The sequence below is a fragment of the Littorina saxatilis genome, linkage group LG17 (assembly GCF_037325665.1).
Source record: "Littorina saxatilis isolate snail1 linkage group LG17, US_GU_Lsax_2.0, whole genome shotgun sequence".
Classification (NCBI taxonomy): Eukaryota; Metazoa; Mollusca; class Gastropoda; order Littorinimorpha; family Littorinidae; genus Littorina; species Littorina saxatilis.
The window spans coordinates 15,211,030-15,235,463 of NC_090261.1; the positions used below are offsets into that span (position 1 = coordinate 15,211,030).

Consider the following 24,434-nt stretch of genomic DNA (forward strand, 5'->3'; position numbering starts at 1 on the left):
TGTTTTAAATATTTAATGAGAATACTGCCAAGTACCAGTGTAAAGTTCTGTTTTTTAACAAGATCGAGAAACAAATTTAGAGAAAAAGGAAGACATTAATCTTGATCTATTTAATTATAGAACATTGGGAATATGAAGCACAAGCAAAAAGGCGGAGGGGGGATCTAAACAAAACAGGAATATATTACATACACCATTTCATCCAACTTATTGAAACAAGTATCATGAATTGTGCTGTGAAAATGTAGGGGGGGGGGGGGGGGTTGAGAATCTCATGTTTTTAGCTGAAACTAACCTATATGTATTTGGCGGGATACGAACTTAAATTTCCCTTTAAACAAAAACACACAAAAGCAATACACATATTTAATAATGTCGGAATATTTAACCTACTATTTTGATATAAGAGGATTGTGCTTGTTTAAACGGAGGTATTAATTAAAAATGAGTCTTTTATGTTCACGTTCTCTGAACCGTGCATGTGTGTGATTTCGACTGCATGTGCTTCAAAACTGTTGGTTTAAAATGCAGATATGTCGAAATGTCTTAAAGCCCGACACAGTCGATGCCAAAACTTAATAATGACTTTGTCTTCTTTTTTCTGTTACTTGTGAGCCGAATACCGTATATTTTTATTGACTTTTATGATGTACAGTAAAACAATAAGCTGTGATTTTGACAGATTCAGGCCACAAAATCGAATGAAAATGTTGTAGACAAATCTTAAAACAAGAAGTCAGCAGTGTATTACATTCACATAAAAGAGCCCAAGAAATAAATATGATAACATATAATAATAGGTCAGAAAACTCAGAAGCTTTGGAGTCCATGTTTTCATCGCGTGATATTTCGTAAAAGACAAGAAATTACGGATAAAAATCTCTGTAAAATATACCCAAAATGTGGGGAACAAAGAAAATCATCAATAGTGTTTAAAGGTATATTCCTCATCATGTAAGCGAACATGTTCACCACTACAACTCTGTTCAGGTTTTTGCAAGGGATAAAAACATCGTCCAACTTTAACACATGCCAAAATTCAACAGCCTGGCTGCCTCCCGTGCAGAGTGCTTTTGTTGTTGAATAAATTTCGTAATTGACACATATGTATGTATGTATGTATGTATGTATGGGGCGATTTATAGAGCGCTTGACGTTCTCTAAGCGCTTTACATATTAATTTCTGCCGTGTGAGATGGAATTTTTTACTCAATATATCACGCATTCACATCGGCCAGTAAATCTCAAGCCAATTAAGGCGAATATTTACTTTTCACGGCCTATTATTCCAAGTCCCACGGGTATTTGGTGGACATTTGTATCTATGCCTATACAATTTTGCCAGGAAAGACCCTTTCGTCAATCGTGGGATCTTTAACGTGCACACCCCAATGTAGTGTACACGAAGGAACCTCGGTTTTTCGTCTCATCCGAAAGACTAGCACTTGAACCCACCACCTAGGTTAGGAAAGGGGGGAGAAAATTGCTAACGCCCTGACCCAGGGTCGAACTCGCAACCTCTCGCTTCCGAGGCAAGTACGTTTACCACTCGGCCACCCAGTCCTTGTGGGTCTTCATCAATCTGGTCAATAATAATCTTTAAACAAAATCTACTCTGAACACAATTAATAACATACAATACCGAAGACTAGCAGCGGCTTTACGAATAATTATTAACTGATAATAATGACGAAGTCATCGAGACAAACTTCGTTCTCGAAATTCTTTGTCAGTTCCATGAGAGACATACAGTAGAAGTGACATAATGTGTATGTGACGCCGTTATTCGTGATATGACGGCTTCGCGAACTTTGTTTTGCTTTTGACGTCAGAGATTGCACATAGTTTGAAAGGGCTAAGAAAAGACGTCTTGATTTGTTTTGTCGGTCTTGTTTCTCACTTTAAGACCAAAACAAAAAATAGGTGTGGTTACGGTAACATAGCCAAAAAAATAGGGTAGGAAGGTAGGCAATCACTTTTTTTTTTAAACTTTTTTTTCTAATGTGTACAAATTAAACCTACTTGACAGGGAAATAAGTGTGCGACTCGAGCGCTTTCGCTTTCATTGCGTTTTCTGCACTCGTTTTTGTTTTTTGTTTTTTTGTTTTTGACAAATGTAATAAAAAGTTATAGGGTCGGCCCCTAAAAATAGGGTAGGTCGGGTTACCGTAACCACACCTATATTTTTTTAGGCCTAAGCAACGCTGTTGATTGTGGTTGTGTGTACAAGCAAAAGGATGTTTCTACTTCACGTGGAAGCCTGGACATAACTGTGGCGGTGAAGATGGACGTGTACGCGGGTAGGACGACACCTTTAACACACAACCATTCAGAACGAACACAACAGCCCAAAATTATGTGAAGACCTCGAGTCAAATGGCGAAGAGGAAGCGTGATTGGAAACAGAAGGTTTGTTTGCCCGCGCCAAGTCAGTGATTGTATGTACAACATTGTAACATTCAGTGCTCATCTAAGTCATGGAGGCACCAGAGCAAGCAACAAGCAATAATACAGTTTCAGAGTTCTCGTTCGTTTGTAACACCAAACATATAGGTCTTATACCTGTTATAAAACTGCTTAAGCTGAACACAAGTTCATGACACGGCACTAGAACATAATATACAAATTGATACTGTTTCAAATGAGCTTATATTTATTTTCCAATTCTTTCGTTTAATCGTTTAATTAAAGTATTACGATTTATCGGCATACCTTTTTTTTCTTTTTTTTTTGCAAAAAGAAAACGCTTTAAGAGCAAAACAGAAGAACATTGCGCAATTAAGTTTTTGTTCTAACATAGTTTGTCCAGGCTAGTTGTGCTACTGTTTGATTTGATGTTGGTGAAATTAAAAACTGCGCATATAAATGTATTATATATGAACATGGCATCTAATGTAATTTATCCACGACAACAGCATTAGCACACACAAATTATATACATTCAAAACGTCAGTTAAAGCAACCCACGAAATATTAAATGAAAGAATCATAATAAGTTCTCCTTCGGGTCTAAATGTAAACAACACTGGAATGTCAATACAAATATTAATCCTAAACCGGGTTTGGGGGCCGAAATTGCGTTTTTAATATACATCAGCTATAGCAAAAACAAAAACACCCACACAAAAACTTCAGAAAAGACCTAAGAGCAACCCAAATTTGGACTTATTACAGAACATACCGAGGTCTCCAAAACAAATTCTCAATACAGGATGGATGAACCTGTTAAGAGTGGACAAGAGAAAAGGAAATCACACACCCAACAAGGAAACGCCAACTCTGTGGAACGAACGCAACATGAACTGAGAGATCCACGAGAGTTGGACGAGACATCAGCGGAGAGGTTACGAATGACGTCATTCGAGGAAAGAACGTCACGACATGATCTTTCCCGTCTTGATGATTGGGTGCCAGACGTCTGCGGCGCGGTGCGGGTGTTCCATGATTTCGTACCAGTGCTCCAGCGCCTCTCCGTGACTGTACCAGCCTAGGTCCACCTGAAAGGCAAGGTAAGGTAAGGTAAGTGATGCGGTAATTTTATATAGTCCTGTGAAGTTTCTGTCATGTTCTGAAGAACGCATTGTGCATGTCAAGCTGACGCACGCACGCACGCACGCACGCTCTCACACAAACACACACGCACACGCGCGCACCCCCCCACCCACACACACACACATACTTCTCCAAATACTCCAACTCCGCACACCAAAACAAATCCGACATCGCTTAGTATGTCCACGAACAGCAAGTTCTCTCACAAGCAAATCTCCCACTCTCACATGACTATCCCACTCACCTGTCCAATCTTGTGCACGCCAGTCATCATGTCCTTGTGCAGCACGTGAAAGACGAAGACGTGACCCAGCAGTTTGGGGTTTTCCCGATTGATGTCGAAGATCACCTGGTGGTGCCACACGGGGTCCTGTGTGTTCTGTCGAACCTTGCACTTGGCCTTGCCCTCCCGCATCCCGTTCACGTACATCTCGCACTTCACGTAAGGGTCTGGAACATTGGAGAAGAAGAGTAACTTTCAATTGTCTTGAGGGTCGAAAGCGTAAAGTTTGAATTTAATTGAGCCAAAAGTTGACTTCGCGAAGTCTTTTCACCCAAAAATTCAATGCCAAAGCTTTGTGCAGCGAGCTTCGTGAAGTCGACTTAGCCCAATTAATGCCAGGTTTAAGTGCAACATTACTGTATTGGGTAGAAGGCGAAAACCACGTAACCCACATCATATTCAACCTTTTTTCTGTTTGAGGCTCTTTTTCTCGAAGTATAGCAAACTAATTACACAGCTACCTGGACAACTGTATGCAGTGGTGTTTTAACAGTTCAGTAAAATGCCTTTCAATGCCATAGTGGGGTTCCTGTATTGTAGATGCGCGCATAATGCAATACTAACAGCATGCACACATACAGACACAAGTCCTCTCATAAGGCTATACTGAAAACAATGTACAGGGACAGACAGACAGCTCTGACCAATAAAGGACACACGTTTTTACAAACGTAAAGTCTACATTATACAAACATAAGTCGAACTTAATTCCGGATTTCTGTAGCTATATTTCTACTAGTAACTCAGAGAAAACAAGTCGCGTAAGGCGAAATAACAACATTTAGTCAAGCTGTCGAACTCACAGAATGAAACTGAACGCACTGCATTTTTTTTTTTACCAAGACCGCATACTCGTAGTTTCGTCAGTCCACCGCTCGTGGCAAAGGCAGTAAAATCGACAAGCCAGAATAGTGCGGTAATGGTCGCGCTGAGCAGGATAACACGCTTTTCTGTATCTCTATTCTTTTTAGCGTACTGAGTTTGTTTTTAATCCAAACATATCATATCTATATGTTTTCGGAATCAGGGACCGCGTACCGACAAGGAGTAAGATGAAATTGTTTCTAAATCGATTTCGGACAATTAATTTTAATCATAATTTTCATATTTTTAATTTTCAGAGCTTGTTTGTAATCCAAATATAACATATGTATATGTTTTTGGAATCAGAAACTAACGAAGAATAAGATGAAATTGCTTTTGGATCGTTTAAAAGCAAAACAATTCAATGACAAGTTTCCGATTTTTAATGACCAAATTCATTAATTATTTTTTAAGCCACCAAGCTGAAATGCAATACCAAAGTCCGGCCTTTGTCGAAGATTGCTTTGCCTAAATTTCAATCAATTTGATTGAAAAATGAGGGTGTGACAGTGCCGCCTCAACTTTTACAAAAAGCCGGATATGACGTCATCAAAGGTATTTATCGAAAATATAAATAAACCTATCCGAGGATATCATTCCCAGGAACTCTCATGTCTAAGTTCATAAAGATCGGTCCAGTAGTTTAGTCTGAATCGCTCTACACACACACACACACACACACACACACACACACACACATACACCACACACAGTCACACACACACACACACACACATACACCACGACCCTCGTCTCGATTCCCCCTCTATGTTAAAAGATTTAGTCAAAACTTGACTAAATGTAATAAAAGGTGGCAAACACTAAGTGCAAAACCATATTGCCTAATGGAAAAGCCATTGGCAACTTTTCTGAACCCTGGAATTCACAGACTGGTAACATAAGGCGAAGCACCTTCCTACTCCTTTTACAAATGCATGTATCAGACTTATCAGAGCGAAAGGAAAACGGCAGATTTCAACCAGGTTCAATGTCCATCCAAATCGTCTATTCTTTTAGGATAAAAAGTGTTTAAAGCGAGTCTGCATCTTTTCTCTTCCATCCAACGTTGCATTAAAAGTAGAAGTAGTGCTGACGGAAGTAGTGGTAGTAGGAGTGGTGATGCTGGGTAATAGTTTATCTACATTACTACTAGCACCAACACTCCTACTACCACTACTTCCGTCAGCACCACTACTTCTACTGATATCACTACTATATGTACATTCACCACCACTTCTATAAGCAACACCAACAATACCATCATTGTTACATAGCAGGTTCGAAAATAATGTATTTGTTAAAAATGTCATTTGTCCCTGACACAAACATACAGAGTTTTATCAACTCGTATTTCATTTTCATAAAACGTACAAAAAGATTCCCATTCAGTTAATTGCTGCTCCAGTTTTGGGATATGTTCAGCATTTAAACAATGTTACCTTTCCTGTGTTCTATCTTTTTTAACTCCCCAGAAAACATATCCGGTAGCAACTATTCCCCTTTAGGCATGCAGTGTGATGAAATAAAATGACTCCAAATATATTTTTCAATGTTTTTTTTTTTATCGGTGCTATTTGAGTCTTCAGGCCAACGTTGATTTAGCGATTTAAAAAAGAAAAAAAAAAGAAAAACAGAGAACATTTTTTGAAGTAAACAACCTTGCACCGACAATTTTTTTCTCACTTTTGGGTTGTTGGGTTCGCGATCTAATAAAAAAGACACTTGACACTTTTCTGCAATCACGCGTTGAGATTTCATTCAGAAAATGAAGACAGAACAACAAAAAACGAAGAGAGAAAAATCACGTAATAAGATGGAGTTGTTTCTCCTTTGCGACCTGTTTCATGTTTCTGTCTTTGGGGGAAAGAAATCCGATTGTTAAAGCTTCGGGTAGAGAGATTAAAAAAAGTGTCCCTGCAAAACATCACTACACATAATTAGGTTTTGGCTCACGTAAGTGTAGCCTATGCGATCGTAACTTTGTCTGTCTGTGCGTGCGTGCGTATGTGCGTGCGTGCGTGCGTGCGTGTGTATGTCTGTGGTAGAAACTCTAACATTTGAAGACGTCACATTACATTGACGTCACATTATGACGTAAGAGGGTTAGACGTCACGCGAAGGAAGTACTGAAAGTCTCGGTCATTATTATTTTGAGCGGGCCGAGACTAGTTGGCAGTCGTGTCCCTGTAAGTAGGCTACATGCAGACAGACAGATCTAGATCTAGTGTCTCGCTTTCTTGCACAGTTTCACCTATGCTCTTTCTGTGTGTGTGTGTGTGTGTGTGTGTGTGTGTGTGTGTGTGTGTGTGTGTGTGTGTGTGTGTGTGTGTGTGTGTGTGTGTGTGTGTGTGTGTGTGTGTGTGTGTGTGTGTGTGTGTGTGTGTGTGTTACTGTTTGTCGATTTCTTACGTGAGCCTTGATGGCTTCGCCTCTTGTTCTAATTGCTTGAGGGATTTGTAATGCAACGTTGGACGGAAGAGAAAAGATGCAGACTCGCTTTTAACACTTTTTACCCAGAAAGAATAGACAAATTGGATGGACATTGAATCTGAATGAAATCTGCTGTTTTTCTTTCGCTCCGGAGTAACTTTTCTGAGGTTCAAAAAGAACGACGGAGTAAAGCTGTTCTGGTAAGTTTGGCGGATCGATATAAGTTGGAAATGGCGAAGTATGTCAGGAACCAAGCAGAACCTTCAAGACGTTAAGAAAAAAGGCCTCAATTTGTCTCACAATAGTTGTGGTCGCGTGGGTTCAAGTGTTTCTAAATTTCTCACAAAGTAATTCTTGTGCAAACTCACTTATTGCTCCAAGAATAGATACTCTGGGTAGATTCCTAGCTTCCAGAATGTTGAAGACAATCTTCCCAGCCACCGGTTGGTAACAGCCAGAAAGGTGAAGGTCACCTTGATGAAGCTGCACGTGAATAAAGAAAGACAGAACAAAATTAGGTCACGTTTTCTTCTGATCACTTCTCACGTTTCAAAACTGTAATCTAAGAACAGTTAAGGCATATTGGGGGTAGGTCAGAATATCAAAATCAATAGGCTCTAAATCTGTCGCTGTGAGATCCCTGTGGAGGGATTGGAAGGGGTGGGCACGTTTTTATGAAGCTTTCGTTACACATTCAAGCTTTCACTCAGCACGTATTATGAAGACAGCGGGCGTTGATATAAATAGGCTTACATACTTACACGCTCTCTCTCTCTCTCTCTCTCTCTCTCTCTCTCTCTCTCTCTCTCTCTCTCTCTCACACACACACACACACACACACACACACACACACACAAACACATATACACAGTCAAACACACAGGCGCACAGGCATACACACACATTCTCTCTAGTGCTGTCTTCGTCTCCGTATGTCAGTCTGTCTGTCTGTCTGGCTGTCTCTCTCACTCTCTCTCGCCATCTCTTGTTTAAAAAAAGATCATTTGGCGTGGGTTTGAAGCATACATTTTTTTGCAATCTTCGCCCACCTCGTTTTTAAAGAATTAATTGTGGAGGTAACTGGCAACAACACCACGAGGAGAAGGATCGACACGGGTAAAGGTTGCCTGACCCTCATTTTGCAGAATGCACGTGCTTACCGCCGCGACATAAAAAAGGCCAGACCTTGCAATCAAGCTCGCTTTTGTGAAGCCTACACCATTCCCCCTGCGTTTTATATCTCTCCTTATTTACTCTTCTTGTTCCTCTCTCTTTCTCTATTTTTTCATTATATGTTATTTTCTTCTTTCCCCCCTTTTTTTTTGTACATTGTGAAACATCTCTGCTTCCCTCGTCTTCTACATCTAGGCGGACATTCAAGAATTTTATTTCTGCTCTCAAAATGCAGATGTATCAATGCAAGACAACAGAATGTTGTGTAATGTGATAAAAATGTCCGCGTTATATTCCTTCTTCCAGTGTAAACCGTAACATAAGGTTTGGCTCTCCCCAAACGATATCCCCATCTCTCTTCCAGACTGCAATTTTAAACGCAAGATCTCCTCTTTGTGTGTTGTTTGTGTGAGTGTGTGCATGCGTGCGTACCTGCGTGCGTGCGTGTGTGCACGCAAGTTCGTTAGTGCACGCTTGCGCGAGTTTTTTTTCTCTTTTTTTTCTCTCTAAATTGTAAACTCGCTTTTCTTTATCCTCTATGTCAAGCACTCTTGTATGTGGGTCTTTGGGTTCCCGATGGCTCTATGTCGTGTGTTCTTGTATTCCACAGTGACTTGACTCGTTAGTAAAGAATTCTGGTATAACGCAAAGCGATTACTGGAGCATCAACCAGCAACATTATTTTATTTCTGTCGGGGAAAATTCAACATCTTTCCAATCATCTGCAAAGTTGAAGAAAAAAACCACCACAACCCCACCTCTTTGCAATGATGCTGCTTGTGGTACCTCATTTGCGTATGTATGTTTCTATTTTTTTTTAATTTTTAGCTGATAAATGGTCTATGGCCTAATGTAGTTGCCAGTCGAAATGGGTTCAGTATTATTCTCAAGCGTCCTTACCCATAGCCCAGGGCTGAGGGGCACGACAAAGTTTCCATTCAAACGGAAGCTACCCACAGCGTTGGATTGGTTGAAACTTTGTGATGTCAACGAATCAGATCCCGCGGTTTGTTCTCTCCCGTTTTGGTGGCAACAACCAAGTTTCGGTTGGTGCACCCATAGACCATTTATCCTGGACCGCCAACTAGCTCTCTCTCCGCTCTTTCTCTCTATTACGAGGTAGCGCCATTCGCATTTAGGAACCTACGCTTACATGGCCTTTCAGAAATCAGGGGGATGTCATATCCGGTGTCGATTGTAAACATGGACGAAGTTGCCGAGGTAAGTTCTGAAAATGCTTAAATAAACTCAGCAAAAGTGCACATGGAACATGTTTTTCGATGAGTTTTGTTAAGTTTAGTTTGGAGTTTTGGAAAATCCAGTTCATTGTCACCTTCCATTGTCACAAATAACTGGAGCGTGCTTTCTTTTCACTGTCTTCGAATCGCTGGCCTTTCAAACCGGACGTCACGCACCCCTGAAAGTCGAGAGTCGTAACCTCGAAGGGTCACGTGACGAGTTGGCGGTCCAGGCTATTTGGTCTATGGTGCGCCTCAGCTCAGGACGACCCTCCCCATCGGCCCCTCTCCACCAAAAAGTGGCCGAATACCCATTAAACGCCGTGAACCACTATTTTTCGGTCGACTTCTCGCCCCACGTGGGTTCTTTTCCCGAGGACTCCCGTTTCGCACAGGCAAGAAATGCTAAAAAGTTGGCCGCTTCCATGGCGAGTAGAGGCACGGGTCTCTCTTAAACTATTTTGTGCTAGGCAGGCAAGAACTAAATACGATCGGTTGACATCGAGAGAGTCGTCGGTAGATCGCTATATGTGCAGCCTCTATGTCTTCTTGCGCGCGAGCTCCATTCTAGACATGCTCGCCTATTCTCGCCTCGAGCAGTCCCCAAGAAACGCTCTTACCTAGCTTCATTCGCCAAAACCTAGCAATCTAGCCACTAAGAAACGGGGGACAGCCATCCGAAATGTGTTCAGCCACCGACTGTCTTGAACAGTCCATCGTCACACCGTACCTCCTCGATCCCCCCCCCTCCTTCCGCACCATCCCTTCGGCAAAAAGTGTGTAATCCCCCTTGAAAGCTTTCAAAGAGTGCTTTTCAGTTGACTTCTCGCCTTACGTGGTTTCTCTTCCACCTGATTTCCTTTGTTGCTTCCGATGTATTAGCGCGAGATCCCAAACCTTGCGAAACACGCGTAACAGCGCTGACGGGAATTCAAGAACCTTCACCGAGACTTCGATACCACCCAACACCAACCGAAGAAAGAGCTCTGAAGCGAAAAATGACTTCTTCATCTGGTTTGACAGGAAATGCAACCATCTTCTTCGCAAATAATTTACTTTGGTGGCCGCGACAAAGAAGCTCGTGGAGACACGCATTCTGCGAGAGTACAGAGAAATGCTAAGGGAGGTAATGCCAGCCAGGAAATTGCTGAGCTTGATTTGAGTTTCGAGGTCACTTGGGGTCCACTCTGTGCATTATGCTGAGTCGATATTCTGGACAAGTATCTTTCCACGTACACAACACGCACGTGCATGCTCGCTGACATGGATACACCGCCATCTAGACAGACATCTAGACAGACATCTAGACAGACATCTAGACTGACATACACTGAAACATATACATGTACGTTACACACGATGCACATGTACAGCGATTGACGCGCAGTCATACGAGTACACACATAATCTCTCTCTTTCGCACACACACACAAACACTCACACACACACACACATGTTTGCGGTATGATGAATGGTGAGCTCTACTAGCCCGCCAGGCAAGTGCTACACGTTGACAAGCTTGACGGAGCTCCAGATACACCGCCGATGTTACTTCACTCCGTTAACTGCAACATTGTGGCTGTGCTATGCTAACTTTAAGCTTAACGTCCTCACAGGAACTAGTGCCTTTTAGGGACATGAAGTGGTTATATGCTCGGAGAACATTGTGGCCTTCCTTACTCTGTAATATCTCTTACACGTTCGATTTACTTACCCTGTAGAAAGACTGCGGCATGATAATGAGCTGGATCTGACCTCCAGGCAGTACAGGTTTACATACCTGTAAATAAGGTTGACATAACATCACAGAAAACGTACCCTGTAGACAGTCTGCGGCATGATGATGAGCTCGATCTGCCCTCCAGGCATGTGCTCAACATCCAGCAGCCTGACGGTGCCCACGCCCACAAGATGGCGGCGGGACACGTGGTGCGAGGAGTAGACCTGGAACTCCAGGTTCGACTCTTCCGTGATGTCGGTGGGTACGATGTCCTTGATGCAGAACTTCTCCAGGAACAGTGGATCCTGCGGACACACACACATAATTAAGACATAAGACATACGATAATTTATTGTTTATACAATCAAACAATGGATGGAAAAGTGTGGTTCATCTGCTCTTAAAACAACTGAACAACATATGACAAGAACCCTAAACATAAAACAATAAAACATACGAAGTAAAAGCACGCAAAATACTCCGGACTGGCACGTTCGCCCACATCCATACTACACACACACACGCACGCACGCACACACGCACGCACGCACGCACGCACACACACCCACACACACACACACACACACACATACAGACACACCCACACACACACACACACACACACACGGCGGAGAAACACTGTACCAAGGGGGCTGAACGCTATCTCGGATAAGTTTCCACTTCATTTATTTGTCTGTCTGTCTGTCTTTTCATTTTAAATGTCATTCGGCCGATGCACTCGTGAACGTCTCGTTTTGTTAAAACTTAAAACGTTCCAATACCTTACTAATCTTGATTTTTGAGGCTTCAAGACTCAAAACCTTCGAACGATTAATAAAATGCAAGAGAGAAAGGGCTTCAGGGTTTCAAGAGCGCCCTGCAGTCCTGCAAATACACGGTGTAAAAGCAGTACACAAAGGTTTCTGACCTAACAAAAAAACAAATAAAACAACAAATATTGAACGTTTAGTGAAATAGAATACAGAAAGGGTGTTAGGGTTTCAAGATTTTATTCCGATCAAGGCAAAGAAGATTGGTGTTTAAGCCTGTGAAAATGTTGGCTTGTTTCATGTCGCCTAGGCGTTTTCCCTCTTAGGTCAATGAAAGAAAAAAACAAGTCGTGTAAGGCGAAAATACAACATTTAGTCAAGTAGCTGTCGAACTCACAGAATGAAACTGAACGCAATGCAACGCAGCAAGACCGTATACTCGTAGCATCGTCAGTCCACCGCTCACGGCATAGGCAGTGAAATTGACAAGAAGAGCGGGGTAGTAGTTGCGCTGGGAAGGATAGCACGCTTTTCTGTACCTCTCTTCGTTTTAACTTTCTGAGCGTGTTTTTAATCCAAACATATCATATCTATATGTTTTTGGAATCAGGAACCGACAAGGAATAAGATGAAAGTGTTTTTAAATTGATTTGGAAAATTTAATTTTGATAATAATTTTTATATATTTAATTTTCAGAGCTTGTTTTTAATCCAAATATAACATATTTATATGTTTTTGGAATCAGAAAATGATGAAGAATAAAATAAACGTAGTTGTGGATCGTTTTATAAAAAAATAATTTTAATTACAATTTTCAGATTTTTAATGACCAAAGTCATTAATTAATTTTTAAGCCACCAAGCTGAATTGCAATACCGAAGTCCGGCCTTCGTCGAAGATTGCTTTACAAAAATTTTAATCAATTTGATTAAAAAATGAGGGTGTGACAGTGCCGCCTCAACTTTTACAAAAAGCCGGATATGACGTCATCAAAGGTATTTATCGATATCATACTCAGAAACACTCATGTCAAATTTCATAAAGATCGGTCCAGTAGTTTAGTCTGAATCGCTCTATACACACACACGCACAGACACACAGACACAGACACAGACACACACACACGCACACACACACACACACACACACACACACACACACACACACACACACACACCACGACCCTCGTCTCGATTCCCTGTCTATGTTAAAACATTTAGTCAATTAAAAAGAAACAAGTCGCGTAAGGCGAAATTACTACATTTAGTCAAGCTGTGGAACTCACAGAATTAAATTGAACGCACTACATTTTTTCACAATGACCGTAGTCCGCCGGTAGTGCAAAAGGCAGTGAAATTGACGAGCCTGTTTAGCGGTTTTACTGTACCTCTCTTCTTCTTTTTAACTTTCTGAGCGTGTTTTGAATCCAAACATATCATATCTATATGTTTTTGGAATCAGGAACCCACAAGGAATAAGATGTAATTGTTTTTAAAACGATTTCGGAAATTTAATTTTAATCATAATTTTTATATTTTTAATTTTCAGAGCTTGTTTTTAATCCGAATATAACATATTTATATGTTTTTGGAATCAGAAGATGATGAAGAATAAAATAAAAGTAATTTTGGATCGTTTGATAAATAAATAATTTTATTTACATTTTCAGATTTTTAATGACCAAAGTCATCAATTAATTTGTAAGCCTCCATGCTGAAATGCAATACCGACGTCCGGCCTTCGTCGAAGATTGCTTGGCCAAAATTTCAATCAATTTGATTAAAAAATGAGGGTGTGACAGTGCCGCCTCAACTTTTACAAAAAGCCGGATATGACGTCATCAAAGACATTTATCGAAAAAAAGAAAAAAAGCGTCTGGGGATATCATACCCAGAAACTCTCATGTCAAATTTCATAAAGATCGGTCCAGTAGTTTAGTCTGAATCGCTCTACACACACACATGGCACACGCACACACACACACACACACACACACATAACACCACGACCCTCGTCTCGATTCCCCCCTCTATGTTAAAACATTTAGTCAAAACCTGACGAAATGTAAAAACCAACAGCAGGAAGAAATAAAGATCCTCGTCGCTATTTCCCGTTTTCAATGTATCGTTCGTCTGCTTGCTTCTTTCTGTTTCTCCCTCTTTCTTTCAATAGCCGGAGATAGAGAGAGAGAGAGAGAGAGAGAGAGAGAGAGAGAGAGAGAGAGAGAGAGAGAGAGAGAGAGAGAGAGAGAGAGAGAGAGAGAGAGAGAGAGAGAGAGAGAGAGAGAGAGAGAGAGAGAGAGAGAGAGAGAGAGAGAGAGAGAGAGAGAGAGAGAGAGAGAGAGAGAGAGAGAGAGAGAGAGAGAGAGAGAGAGCCTCCCAACCTTTAGTCTTCCCCTCTTTGCCGATCTATCTATCTATCTATCTAACCACCCATCTACCTACCTACCTATCTGATATATCTCCCCCCATTGCTTGTTTATTTTTCTTTCTCTCCTAGACCAGAGAGGGAGGGTGAACGGGGAGGCGGGGACACTTTTTTTTCTACCCCACCCACCTTTCTGTACTCTCTCCCTCTTTGCCCAAGGTGCTCTCATCCCGCGCTAACGGGAAGAAGGTTTTTACCCCCGCACTTCCTGTCCCGGGGTAGCAGTTTCAATTAACACCGGTGACATTTGCAATTGTCGAGCTCAAGTCTGCTATTCTCAGGAGCCCTCCAGCCTTACCTCCCCTTGATAGAGACGGCAAGTAGAAGCATCACAGCGGTCGTCACAGAAACTTGTGTCTCAGAGAGGAGGAAAAAACCCACACTTTTTGAATTAATTTTGTGGGGGTTATCCGGATAAGATGGGACTGAATTGAGTAAAAAATAGAGGAGATTCCTTTTTTTTTTTTTTTACCCCAAAACGAGGACGGCAGCTGATGGATGGATGTCACACGGTGATTTCGCCTGCGTGGGATTGCCGTGAAAATGAGACTGAGAGTTGAGGTGGATGAGGAAACGGTAGGGGTCAAATACAGAAAGAGAGAGAGAGAAGAGAGGGAGAGAGAGAGAAGAGAGGGAGAGAGAGAGAAGAGAGGGAGAGAAGAGAGGGAGAGGGAGAGAGAGAGAGAGAGAGAGAGGGAGAGAGAGAGAGAGAGATGATGATGATTATGGAACTTTATTTTTTAAGGATAGAGGTTTAAGGCGACGCCTTTTCTTACAACCGGTCCTTACTTCTAATACAAATGTCTAATAATTGATAAACAAGTAAAACAACATGACAAATAAACAAATTAAACGAACGAACCAGCAAACAATCGACAAGTAAGCAAACAAGCAAATTAAGTAGATGTGCAACGCCAAGGCACTGCATACCCCAGCGAAAGACAAACCTCTCTCTCTCTCTCTCTCTCTCTCTCTCTCTCTCTCTCTCTCTCTCTCTCTCAAACACACACGAACACACACACACACACACACACACACACACACACACACACACACACACACACACACACACACATACACACCCCAAGTTACACACATACACACTCACTCACACGCACTCACTCACTCTCTCACACACACTTCATACACACAAAACACACCCCCATGCGCACATATAAACAAACACACATACACACACACACACTTACGCACACGTACAAACACACACCCACCCACCCACTCTCTCTCTCTTTCTCTCTCTTTTTCTCTCTTATACAAACAGACACACACCCACACCCACACCCCCACACACACACACACATATATGTACATAGGAACGCATGTACGCACGCACACACCCGCAGACACACACACACACACACACACACACACACACACACACACACACACTCACACACACACACTCACACAAATCTCATACACACAAAACACACACTCATACGCACATACACGGTTGGGCTAGTGGTAAGGCGTCCGCCCAGTGATCGGGAGGTCGTGGGTTAGAACCAGGCCGGATCATACCTAAGACTTTAAAATTGGCAATCTAGTGGCTGCTCCGCCTGGCGTCTGGCATTATGGGGTTAGTGCTAGGACTGGTTGGTCCGGTGTCAGAATAATGTGACTGGGTGAGACATGAAGCCTGTGCTGCGACTTCTGTCTTGTGTGTGGCGCACGTTATATGTCAAAGCAGCACCGCCCTGATATGGCCCTTCGTGGTCGGCTGGGCTTTAAGCAAACAAACAAACAAACACACACACAGCATATTCCCACATGACTCACCCTGGTGTTTCTAAGTGTCTTGGTACGATACTTGAAGGTCCTGCCCGGTACAAGGAACGCCTTGACGTAGGGGTTGACTTCGATGTCTGTGGGTATACCGGGGATGATCAAACCTTGCGCCTGGACAAATAACAACACAACATGTAACAACACTAATAGATTAGATTTCAAACACACGGACAGATAGGCAGACAGAGAGACACATGAACACACGCACGCATGCAAATACCCCCGCCCCCCCCCCCCCCCCACGGACACGCTAAATCATGCATACACGCACCCCCCCACACACATATACACACGCACACACAAACACGCACGTACACACAAATTCACCAAAAATTCGGTCAACCGATATACATGCAAAGTTTCAATTTTTCTCAACAGTCCATGTGCACTAGTTCACAAAATGCAATTTGCAGTAAATAAAACCAACCACAGAAAAGTAATTTCCTCAACAACTCTTTACACAACTCGACCTATATTTCAAGATGCGAACAAAACAAAGGACATCACTTTTCCAAATTAACCCTCCAACAAAAAAGGAGAAGAAAGTAAAGGGCAGGTCTGTCTATTCTACGTAATCTTATGTTAACCCATTTTTAAAATAACAGAATGACTCGTCAACTTCTTTTATGGTTTATTGTTTTCGGTCAAAACATGCGGAAGTTCTTCATTCGTTTTTCACGCATCCAAGGCTGGAGTGGACAGCGAATATGATTTCTTTGACGTTTATTAGAGGCCTGTGTCAAGCTGTATCCAAAATAGAAGCAATTTCTCTTTCTCTCTGTTTCAGTCTCTGTCGTAGCAATATTCTGTCTCTCATTTACACACGGTAAAGGTGCTCGACACTTATATTAAATCATATCATATTTGTGACACTTATCTCACACACACACTAACACACACAGACACACACACACACACACACACACACACACACACACACACACACACACACGCACACACGCACGTAAGCACGCACACACATACGAGCACGCACGTACGCACACACACACACACAAACGCACACACATACGAGTACGTACGCACACACACACACACACACACACACACACACACACACACACGCACGCACACACACACACACACACGCACACACACACACACATACACACACACACACGCACGCAAACGCACAACACACACACACACACACACACAAACACACACACACACACACACACACACACGCAAACGCACCACACACACACACACACACACACACACACACACACACACACACACACACAACCTCATGTTCATTTCCAAACCCCTTCCAGTTTGCAGCCAACACATAACCCGCACTCCCCAGACGTACATTCAGCTTGCTCTTCACATCACTAAACTGCCTCGTGCGTGAGTATCCCCTCACTCACTAGCTCCTGAGGTAATCCCATCATGGGCTGTCCTGACATTGCACTGATAGAGGGAAACGAACCTAGATCTACTCCCGCTAACCTTGTTCGTTTGGGATAAAATGGGCAACTGGGTATGAAGTTGATCGATGCTAGGAGAGACAATGTTGGCAGTTGTGATGACAGAACACTTGGTCACAAGAACTGTGAACAAAAACGATTCTACAGCTGACTGACTAATTGATTTTTACGTCCTCTTATGACCAATTGGCCCATATTGGGACAGGAAAACTAGGTCAATCTTTAAGAACCAACACTGTGGAAATCATGACAGGAGTGTTTGATTACTTGGCAATTCTGTTAGACCCATCAGGATGGAAGATAACTTTGCCATCATTAAAGGCCAGCGCCAGACAAGCTGGGAGACAGTTTAGCCCTTCTTTAAAACCTGCATATTTATCATTGTTTGAGACCTCATACAAACATATGGTGAACGATGTTTTAAGTCAGTCTTTGAAACTTCAAAAGGTGAACGACAACTTTCAAAGATCACCGAAGCCTGACTTTTGCTATTTTAAATATTGTATACTGTTCCATAATTGTGTATCTCTTAATATGTTGCGTACTAAGCAAACTGCAAATCTGGCAAATAAACTACATCGAAGATCCCAGGCATCGTCCACCTAAAATACTGCTCCGTTGTTCGCGTTTTTATATCGTATCACATACTGGGTGGGACATACGTAAGGGTAAGTGTATAATATGGCACAATAAAAAGGTGCTGGCATTTAAAAATGCTGGTTTGATATTTCATCAAGACATTTTGATGAAGCCTATTTTGCTTTTAAATCCACGTTTTTGACAACGTTTTATCGGGGATTTTTAAGCTCATGTACTGCTCAAAGAAATATTATCTGTCTGGCTGCTATTTCAAGCAACAGTTCAGACAAAACTAATCATCGGCCTTGGTCGTGAATTCTAGGCGAAGCAATAGCAAGAGATTGTAACGTGCTCATATCTCAGTCTCCTGTGAGAAATTTGAGACAAGAAGCGACCTTATCAGACATGTCTTAATCATTTAAAATCTTCTGTAAACATCGGCTGAAATTCAAGACTTGCAGTAAATCAGGAAGAAAATCAATAACATTGCAGCCGGATTTTTGTGCAATCTCTGTGCCATCTCTGACTACCGCAGTGGTGCCAAGTGTTAAAATGTGCATGTCTATGTTAAATACACAAAAATGGGGCCGCAAAACCAAACAGCACTCTGTTGTCTAAATGGCACACAATCGCCGTGTGGCTGACCTACCTCAATTATTATGATAGAGTATGTAGTGTATTGCTGTGTTTGCACTGCCAATCTACAACATCACGGATTTTATTCCTTTTTTTTGTTACGGCAAATATACCGACATTGGCATAAATCAGGAAGAAAATCAATAACATTGCAGACATGGTGCAATTAACTCTGTGCCATCTGACTACCACAGTGTGCCGATTTTCAAAACAGTGAAGGCACTCCCTGGGGTGTTATGTATGAGTGACGTCGAAAGTGCACGCCGACTTCAGCGAAGTCATGACTTGAAAGTCGCCACCTTCCGCAGGCGCTCAGTCGGTATGCACGGGTGACGACCAGACCGCCGACTTTCAAGTTGCCGTGTAAAGCAAGGTCACCAGTCAATCTATTTTTATAACGAGGAATTCCTTCCTTTGCGCATGCGCTAGGGTCATTCGATAACATCCTCCCGCTTCCTCGCACGGGGAGTTCGACTATTCAGAGACGGAGAGCAGTGAAATATGGGTCAGTGCTACTTTGCGCTGAAACGAATCAAAGATGTCTTCGCTAATCTTATCGGTGTTGGTTCTAAAATAATATGACAAGGGAAGTGAATCTCGCAAAAAAAATATCTTTTTAGTCCAGCACTTCCAACTATTGGGTTCTGTCTAAAAACGATTACGGCGCAAAATTCGTCGACTTTGATGGCGGAAAACCATGAAAATGGCCATTCTGTTCGCTGAAGTCGGCGTGTAAACCATTTAGACGACCTCCGGAGCACGTCTAAATTTAGTCGCCAGTTTCGGTGGTACAAGCGTGTAGTCGCCACCCGTGCATACCGTGTACCTCGCGGTTGGCGACACTCGCTGTTTGCACCCCGCCTAAACGTTTAGACGTCACTCATACATAACACCCCAGGGGTGTTATGCATGAGTGACGTCGAAAGTACACGCCGACTTCAGCGGAGTCATGACTTGAAAGTCGCCGCCTACCGCAGGCGCTCAGTCGGTATGCACGGGTGACGACCAGACCGCCGACTTTCAAGTTGCCGTGTAAAGCAAGGTCACCAGTCAATCTATTTTTATAACGAGGAATTCCTTCCTTTGCGCATGCGCTAGGGTCATTCGATAACATCCTCCCGCTTCTTCGCACGGGGAGTTTGACTATTCAGAGACGGAGAGCAGTGAAATATGGGTCAGTGGGACGGAGAGCGTGGAGAAATGGAGGCGCAAAAGATGAAACGAGCAAGAGGGTGCCTGTCGCGTAAAAGCTGAGAGTCAAAAACGGCACCAGTGAAATATGGGTCAGTGCTACTTTGCTCTGAAACGAATCAAAGATGTCTTCGCTAATCTTATCGGTGTTGGTTCTAAAATAATATGACAAGGGAAGTGAATCTCGCAACAACAAAACATTTTAGTCCAGCACTTCCAACTATTGGGTTCTGTCTAAAAACGATTACGGCGAAAAAATTCGTCGACTTTGATGGCGGAAAACCATGAAAATGGCCATTCTGTTCACTGAAGTCGGCGTGTAAACCATTTAGACGACCTCCGGAGCACGTCTAAATTTAGTCGCCAGTTTCGGTGGTACAAGCGTGTAGTCGCCACCCGTGCATACCGTGTATCTCGCGGTTGGCGGCACTCGCTGTTTGCACGCCGCCTAAACGTTTAGACGTCACTCATGCATAACTCCCCTGGTGTCATCTTTTCCCCACCGTGAAAAAAAGTTCGTCAAATCTGAAGACAACAATGTCATCGTTGTGCCGACCGCCGACGTCAAAACGACATCCCTGCTTTTTGATCGTCTTGTCGCTTCAATGTAATCATAAAATCCCGGCCTGGCATGCCTACCTCAATAATGATGACGTTGAGTGTGGTCATGTCGTCACTAAACTGTAGCTGCAGTTTGAGGCGTCCCGTGGGTTGGACCGGGGGCGCATAACGGGGGAGTAGCTCCTCCAGGTTGATTTCGTGCAGAGCCACGGGTGTGTCTGGCAGCCCGATGCTGTGTTTCTGTAACATACAGTTGACATTCAATAGACACAAACGTGTAGATCGTCGTATGCATGGTATGGAAAGACTGGCTTATGTACAGACACAGATACACAAACATGTCGCGTAAGGCGAAAATACAACATTTAGTCAAGCTGTCGAACTCACAGAATGAAACTGAACGCAATGCAATTTTTCAGCAAGACCGTATACTCGTAGCATCGTCAGTCCACCGCTCCTGGCAAAGGCAGTGCAATTGACAAGAAGAGCGGGGTACTAGTAGTTGCGCTGAGAAGGACAGCACGCTTTTCTGTACCTTTCTTCGTTTTAACTTTCTGAGCGTGTTTTTAATCCAAACATATCATATCTATATGTTTTTGGAATCAGGAACCGACAAGGAATAAGATGAAAGTGTTTTTAAATTGATTTCGAAAATTTATTTTTGACCATAATTTTTATATTTTTAATTTTCAGAGCTTGTTTTTAATCCAAATATAACATATTTATATGTTTTTGGAATCAGAAAATGATGAAGAATAAGATGAACGTAATTAATTAATTTTTAAGCCACCAAGCTGAAATGCAATACCGAAGTCCGGCCTTCGTCTTGTTTGTTTGTTTGTTTATTTGTTGCTTAACGTCCAGCCGACTACGCAGAGCCATATCAGGACGAGGAAGGGGGGATGAAGGGGGCCACTTGTCAAGCGATTCCTGTTTACAAATGCACCAACCCATTACTTGTGTCCCAGCAGGCTTTAGTAAAACTAAATTAATACCTACTGGAAGATTACCAGTTTCCAGTATGTTAAAATAGGCTTAACCTATCTACTGCTGGACTTACATCAGAACACTAACAGATTAAACTATACATGAATCGCGAGACAAGCGGCAAGAGAAGAGATTTTTGGAAAAAATACAGGTGAATGAGCAAGAAGGCAGAAAAAAGAAAAGAATTCATGAAGAAAAAGAGAGCATGACAGGAAAGAGGAACCAAAAATCTACCTAACAGCAAACTAGAAAGCTCCTGCGGTTCCAAAAACAGGAGGGGCTTTTAATTTCATAACCGCAGTGCCCCACTGCGGGACCGGCCTTCGTCGAAGATTGCTTGGCCAAAATTTCAATCAATTTGATTGAAAAATGAGGGTGTGACAGTGCCGCCTCAACTTTTACAAAAAGCCGGATATGACATCATCAAAGACATTTATCGAAAAACTACGGGGATATCATTCCCAGAAACTCTCATGTAAAATTTCATAAAGATCGGTCCAGTAGTTTAGTCTGAATCGCTCTACACACACACACAGACAGACACACACACACACATACACACATACACCACGACCCTCGTCTCGATTCCCCCTCTATGTTAAAACATTTAGTAAAATCTTGACTACACATCTGCACTCACCAATACAAGGACAAAACATACATACTTTTGTACGTGCTGAACTTGTATTGGCGAGTACAGATTTTTTTTCTTTCCTTCAAAATAGTATTATATTATTTAGTAAAAATAATGTAGTCAGTAAGTGTAAAGTTGAACAAGTTAGCAAATCACACTTGTTCTCTTAATTGCAGCACCGACGTCTGATCGCCACCTCTTTATCACCACAAGCAACGGACACGCAATCAGAAGCAGGTGCAAGGAGGTCAGCAGTTAATCACTCTTCGCGGGGACAAGCTGGCAAGAGGAGTGATTATTATTTCACGATCCGCTGGCGCTGCTCTGAGTTTAGCGGTATTATGACGTCTTTGAAATGAATGCACCATGCGGGTGTAGACCTTACCTGCTGTGTCATGCGCACGGTTACTGGGTCAGTGCGATACCGCGTAGGATGATAAGTAATGGTTAACGCCCTCCCGGTAAAACCATTTGGGGCATGTTCCCGGGTTTGACCCCGACTTAAGATGGAGAAGAAAAAAGAAAGAAAGAAAAAAGGCCACCCCCCAAGGGAGGATTGGTTGTCGCGCTCTAGCTCCTGGTCAACGCAGCACCCGAGCCGGAGGTGGTTTCAAGGAGAGTCATGGGGTTAGTTTGGAGATCCAGCTGGATCATTATGTGTCAGTGCTGGCAGTCAGCGCTGCCGTTGTGGGTCTCTTTTCACTTGAATGGAGTTGTAGTGTCACAGTACCAGGGGCAAGTGCCTTGCCGTCTGGTGGTTTGTCTTGAGGCGGTTTGGTTGTAAAGAGCCTTAGATGCCACAGCCTCGGCAGTCTGACGTCCTATGCATGTCTAGAGGCACATTTTGTGTCTGAAACGCTTGCTCCAAAGCTATCTGAGTCTGGAGGCGATTTGGTTATTCGGCTTGACTGGAGGCTTCTGCCTCAGCCATCCAGGGAGCCATGTCTCACAAAACTGTATGTCTGGAGGCACATTTGGATTGGTTCCCGTCGCTGGCTGTTGCCTCGGCCAGGCGAGGGTTTATTGTCTTTGTTGTTTCCAAGCTGGGCGTGCTAGGAAGCGGTCTAGAACCAACTGGCGACAGATGAACTGCTCAGGGTGGTAGCCAAGATCATCATCGGTTTCTGTCCGAGTGATGGGTGGGGTCGGAGAAAGTCAAGGGTGTGAAGAGCTTTCTCCGTTCTGTATTGAACAAGGTCAGCCATCTCCTGGTTAAGGGCACTGCAGCTTTCAAACACGTGTGTGAGGTGGCCAACTGCACCACATTGGTACGGTAGGTCACATGGTCCCAGTTTATGCGGCTGGTGACTGTGCGTAAGCGACGCAGCAGCCTCATGGGTCCGAGGGGGAGCGGCAGGTGGTGACCTTTCCTGTTGAAGGGAAGGTAGACCCAGCCTTTCTCCTCGCACTCGTTTGAGAGTGCTCTTTCTCGTTCTTCTCTTTCCAGTGTGGCAAGCAGCTGTGAGGCTTCCTTGCAGGAGAGCCGGATGTCAGTCACAGGCAATATCGCGTATGCCCCCCCCCCCCCCCCCCCCCCACTCATATGCTCGATCCAAATGAAAAACTGCAAAACATTCATTTTGTACTGCCGACAATCCCCGCTCTCTCTCTCTCGCTCTCGCTCTCTCTCTCTCTCTCCCCCAGCAACCCCCACCCCCCTGCTCCATCCCCAGCCTGGCTTCATTTTCCCTCTTTTTTTTTGTGGTGGTGAATCCTTTCCTGGAGCGGGGGTGGTTTTGTCAGTAAAGAGATTTGGGTTCTTTTATGCACGCTTTCTTTTGCACGCTTATGACACACACACACACACACACACACACACACACACACACATACATACACACACGCACACACACACACACACACGCACACACACGCACACACACGCACACATACACACACGAACACACACACACACACACACACACATACACACACACACACATACACACACACACACACAAACACACACACACACACACACACACAAACACACACACACACACACACACAGAGATCAGTTGCTATCCTGACGATCCGACAAAACGCACGAAGCAAACGAAACACCACAACTTAATATTTCAAGTTGCGCAATCGTTTCACGCGGTCCCTAACCACCACAGAGTATTAA

The 24,434-nt window shown here is 43.1% G+C and overlaps 1 protein-coding gene across 1 annotated transcript; it reads right to left on the reverse strand.

Annotated features, from left to right (window-relative positions):
* Window positions 1-747: 747 nt before the first annotated feature.
* Window positions 748-22,703, reverse strand: LOC138952692 (synaptotagmin-C-like). The gene is made up of 7 exons (XM_070324391.1): window positions 22,692-22,703; window positions 20,764-20,925; window positions 16,259-16,378; window positions 11,359-11,565; window positions 7,498-7,612; window positions 3,797-4,002; window positions 748-3,497 (listed from the first exon to the last, which is right to left on the reverse strand). Exons 1-7 carry the CDS (start codon window positions 22,701-22,703, stop codon window positions 3,375-3,377), a joined length of 945 nt encoding a protein of 314 aa, XP_070180492.1. The 3' UTR covers window positions 748-3,374.
* Between the last annotated feature and the right edge of the window lie 1,731 nt (window positions 22,704-24,434).